The sequence below is a fragment of the Belonocnema kinseyi genome, chromosome 8 (genome assembly GCF_010883055.1).
Source record: "Belonocnema kinseyi isolate 2016_QV_RU_SX_M_011 chromosome 8, B_treatae_v1, whole genome shotgun sequence".
Classification (NCBI taxonomy): domain Eukaryota; kingdom Metazoa; phylum Arthropoda; class Insecta; order Hymenoptera; family Cynipidae; genus Belonocnema; species Belonocnema kinseyi.
The window spans coordinates 97,654,724-97,659,814 of record NC_046664.1 but is presented as its reverse complement, the minus strand read 5'-3'; the positions used below and the strand labels follow the sequence as shown (position 1 = coordinate 97,659,814).

At 31.3% G+C, this 5,091-nt stretch overlaps 1 protein-coding gene across 1 annotated transcript; it reads right to left on the bottom strand.

The window, feature by feature from the left end:
• On the bottom strand, window positions 1-4,515 carry LOC117178618 (annexin A11-like). The gene is made up of 4 exons (XM_033370041.1): window positions 4,491-4,515; window positions 4,331-4,420; window positions 4,172-4,213; window positions 1-761 (listed from the first exon to the last, which is right to left on the bottom strand). The coding sequence occupies exons 1-4, from the start codon at window positions 4,513-4,515 to the stop codon at window positions 1-3; spliced, it is 918 nt and encodes a 305-aa protein (XP_033225932.1).
• Window positions 4,516-5,091: the final 576 nt, after the last annotated feature.

The window sequence follows — 5,091 nt, the reverse complement described above, 5'->3', positions numbered from 1 at the left end:
TTATTCTTTTTTTTTGTGTTCCATATGCTCATCATGTTCCGAATGTTCTTTATGTTCATGCTGCCAATTATGTTCCTTTGGATGTTCGTGCTGCCAAGAATGTTGTGCTGAATGTTCATGCTGCCAAGTATGTTGTTTAGGATGTTCATGATGCCAAGAATGTCTTGAATGTTTCTGATGTCCAGCATATCCAGGAAGGTCATTATTAGCAGCTAGATTTCCAAAAGTTTGCACAAAATGTGTTAATCTTCCGAGAGACTCCCTTCCTTTAGTAGCAGAATATCCTTCAGGATATGCTGCTCCTCCAATCCCGGAATATCCCCCAGGAGATCCCGTTCCTTCAATGCCAGAATATCCTTCAGAGTATCCTGCTCTTCTGGTAGTTGAATATTTTTCATGATATTCTGTTCCCACTGGAGGAGAAATTGATGAATCAGCAGGTGGGTATCGTGTTCCTTGAGCAAATGCTCCTGCTGGTGGGTATCCTGCTGCTGGTAGGTATCCTCCTGCAGGTGAGTTTCCTGCTGTTGGTGGGTATCCTGCTCCTGGTGGGTATCCTCCTGCTGGTGGATACCCTCCTGTTGGTGGGTTTCCTCCTGCAGGTGGGTATCCTCCTGGTGGTGGGTTTCCTCCTGGTGGTGGGTTTCCTCCTGCTGGCCCTCCAGCAGATCCAGGATTTTGACCTATCTGTGTCTTTTTGTTTCGTAATGCTTGACCCATATCCGTACCTATTGTTTGGCCCATGCTAACCGCAGAACCCACTAAAACACGTTTAATTAATATAGCTAAATAAGTGAATAGCGCCATTATATATATATATTTATCTAAAATCTACAGCAAACCCTAGGTATCATGGAAGTCTAACAGGTCTATATTAATGCCAAATCTAAATATAAATAAATATAAATTATAAATATAAATTAAGCAATATAACTACATGAACTATAAGCATCCTGATACAGCCGCGAATACAGAAAAGTAAACTAGATGGCAGGGGGGGGGCGAAATTGTATACACATAAAGAGCTATGAGCAGCTAAATTGAATAATTGCTGTATTGTATAATTAAATGCTTCTCATTTAAGCTCTTATTTAAGCTCCTTATTCAAGCTATAATTTGTGCTTCTCATTAACATTCAAATTTTAAATGTTTCAGAGTGGCTTCTAAGAATCAAAATTAAAAATTTAAATAATTAAAATTTCCATGCCTAAAAAAGTGTTGAATTTAAGTGTTGAATACTTAATTACAAAATCAAAGAATTTAAAGCGCCAGATCTCGTTTTAATTTAAAGTATTTAAAATTAAATATATTTTAATTCTCCGAGGTTTGCATATCTTTACATAACCTCATGTAATAAACTAGACATATTATTATCTTAAAGAGAAAATTAGCGATTAGAAGCAGCCTGGAATTCACCAGCTGACCCGATCAAAATCTTGCAGACGGCCCTAACGGCCGTTTTAAAGATTTTGTTTGTATGCCTTCTAAAGATTTTCAAGATATTTAAGGATTTGAAATAATTTTAATATATTTTAAGGGATTTAAAGCATTGCAAACGATTTCAATAGCTTTCAAGTGAATTTATAGAATTTACAGGGATTTTCGTTATTTTAAGAAATATTTAAGATTTTAATTTGAGGGATTCAACGTGATTTTTATATTTATTTATAACATTTCATAATACTTCTACAAACTAAAAAAAATTCACAAAAATGAGGGATTTTGTATGATTTTAAAGTTTTGAAGAAAATTAAAAATATTTTGGTTAATATGCCGTTTTAAAGAATTTCCTTGAATTTCGAAAGATCTGTAAGGATTCGAATGTTCAAAGGATCTCTGAGGACTTCAGAGGATTTCCAAGGTTTAAAAATATTTTAATAGCTTTTCAAATGAGTTTTATACGATTATTCGAGCATTCCTCTGATTCTAAGGGGGCTTAAAGGTACAGATAACGTATTTTAATAAATTTCACATAATTGCAGGGATTTTATAGGACTTCAAATATTTAAAGTGATTTTAAGGAATGCAATCAGATTTCATAAAATTTCAATGAGTTCAAATGGATTTCGTAACATTTCATAGCTTTGAAACAATTTATTCACAAAAATTGACAGACTTTAAAGTACTTCAAACATTTTAAGGTATTTCAAGAGCTTTAAAAGGACTTTAAGGATTTCAGGGTATTTTACAAGGATTTCTTGAGGGCTTGGGGAATTTGAACATTTTAAGGGATTTGAAATGATTAAAATTTTTTTAGGGTATTGTCAAGTATTCCAATGAATTTTCAAGAGATTAAAAGAATGTTAAGGAAATTAAAAATACTTTTTGTAGTTTTAAAGAATTTACTAACTTTTCAGAAGATTTTGAAAGATTTTATGTAGGTAACTTAAAGATTTTAGGATATTTTAAAAGATTCCAAGAAAGGACCTCGCAGAATTTGTATGCGAAATGGTTCTCGGATAAATTGTCTGAAACTTTCGCGTTTCTTTTTCGAAAATAATCGACACGTATTTTCTTATTTCAATGTAATACTTGAAAATCTCTAGGTATGATTTTTCAAATTTGGTAATCGGAAAAAATTATTTGTTTTCAGTCGCTCACTGTAAAAGAAGTTGTGAATAGAAAAAAATATTCTTTCACTAAAAATATGCATTCAACTACAAGCTTTGCAAAATAGTATGAATAGTATAACATACCTCCTGGAATAATTTGAGAATGGAGAAATGAAATCTCCAAGTGTTACGCATTTTTATACGCGGCGTCGTCTAAGTGTGCTCGCTAGCACGCTTGCTACAACGTAAGCGACAGATTATAAAAATTTTTAACTCTTGGAGTTTTCATTTTTCCATTCTCAAATTATTCCTACATATTTGAAAATCTGGGACAAAAATTTTAAGGTAAAAAAACCCAAAGAATGCTCCAAGTTCAATTTTAAATAAAAAATTTAAAAAATGTACTATATTGTTATGAAAAGAAACAACAGGACATATGTTATACTATTTTGTAAAGCTTGTGGGTGAATGCGTATTTTTAGTACAAGACTAATTTTTTCTTTTCAAAATTCTTTTACAGTAATCGATTGAAAACAAATGATTTTTCCTGATTACCAAATTTTGAAAAATGATATCTCGATATTTTTGAGTATCGCGTTTAAATAAAAAAATAGGTGTCAATTATTTTCGAACACAAAACACGAAAAAAAATGTTTTAGAGAAAAAAAATTTTGATTGTAAATCCCCCTTGTGACCCCCCCCCACACAGGCAGACAGGCAGAAAGACAGACAGAGTGAGGGGGGCAGAGGGGGACTTATTCTTAGCCTTATTCTGCTGCAAAATGCATAAAAACCTTAACTTCGAACGGATATGTCTAACAAACTCGAATTCTCTAGACTTAATGCTCCTCGAGACTTTTAATCTACGCAGCGAGAACTACCACGAAGCAAAATTTTAGGCAATTTAGCCGAGAGCCATTTCTCATACAAATTCTGAGGGGTCCTTTCTAAATTATTTGAAGGGATTTAAAAAGCTCTCGAGGCATTTCAATAAATTTTCCAGGATTCAAGGAAATATCACATTTCACAAAATTTTTCGGATGTTTAATAGATTTCATTGTATTTCTATAGATTTAATAGAATTTCCAAAATGTATAGGGTTTTAATGTGTTTTTAAATGTTAATTGCTACATTTTGCAAATTAATATTAAAAGAGTCAGGAATCATTGAAAACGATAGTATCCATACCAAACATCCTGCATTTTGTTGCATATATTAAAATTAACCGATTGGAAACCTCTTAAACTAATTAAGTTCAAATTCAATTCCGGTAAAAATGTAGTAATTCGAACATTTTTTAAAGAGCTGAACTTAAGATTTCGGAATCTTCATTTTGATAAAAAAAACTTTTGACTTAGAAACGATGCATATATAACTCGTTTGTTAAAATAATTTGAATGTACATGAATTCGAAGCAAAATTGTCTAATATTTCTAATCATCCTACTTACTTAATCGTAGATTAAGTTACTTCACAAATATTTGTTTTTAATGTTCAGTATACATTCTCACACGGTCAAAGGAAATTAGCCAAACTTTTTGTGGGCAGTTTATCAATATATGATTTATATATGAGATAAGTAAAATTTAAAAAAAATACAAGATGTGTATTGAACTTACGTATAGGCAATTGAGCCGCATATGGTGCCGAATCTTTTACAACTGTTAAAAGAAAATGAATTCGTTCAATTGGATTTTGTAAAAAGGAATAATATTTATAGTGCTTAAAGCAATGAGAAAGCAAATGTTACCTGATGGCTAAAAAAGGATTCAACTTACTCTTAGGTATTGCTTTAAATTCCTTCTTAATATCAGTTCCGAGATCTGAGAAAAATTTAGCGGCTTTACTTGGATCTGATGAACATAATTCTGAAAAAATCAAATAAAGATTTATAGATTTACACAGATAAAATATAATTTAAACGGAATAAGACAGTACCGTAAAACGGTATGATTTCGGTCATGTGGGGTGTATTCGGACATTCCTAAATTAATATTGTAATTTACTTAAGGGGGTTTGAAACAGGATCTAGAATCATTTAAGGCTGTAACTGGTTCTACATTCTGGTTAAAATCCCCTTAAGTAACCCTTAATTAATTTAAGCTATTAATTTAGGAATGTCCTAATTTAACTCTCATGTCCGAAAATATGACTGTTGACGGTGTATTTACAAAACATATTATCTTAGTTATATTAAGTACTCATTAATATTATTGTACTTACTAATACAATTATCAAAGGACAAAAACATTAGAAAAGTTTTGATGAGTGATTTCATTTTTTTTTATAATGAATAGCGATTTCTCCTTGAATTCTCGCGTGCTTATACTGTCGAATTGTAAAAGAATAACTGGTATATATGTATATAATTGAATGTTCAGTTGTTTGTGATAAAGATTGTACAAATTACGAAATACAGTGGAAAAATTTAGCATTGAGAGATAACTGAAATTCTTTAATATGATTTATTGCATTTATATAGACCAACCATGACTTTAAATTTCTTGATTTAAAAGGTTCACGTATTTTACAATATACG

Bases quoted from the DNA above. Each gene is read 5' to 3' on its own strand.
- LOC117178618 (XM_033370041.1), bottom strand. From the start codon at position 4,515: ATGACCGAAATCATACCGTTTTACG. The intron at 4,421-4,490 runs GTACTGTCTTAT...TGATTTTTTCAG, and splicing joins CGAAATCATACCGTTTTACG to AATTATGTTCATCAGATCCA. The intron at 762-4,171 runs GTAAGTTCAATA...AACGTGTTTTAG, and splicing joins TGCGGCTCAATTGCCTATAC to TGGGTTCTGCGGTTAGCATG.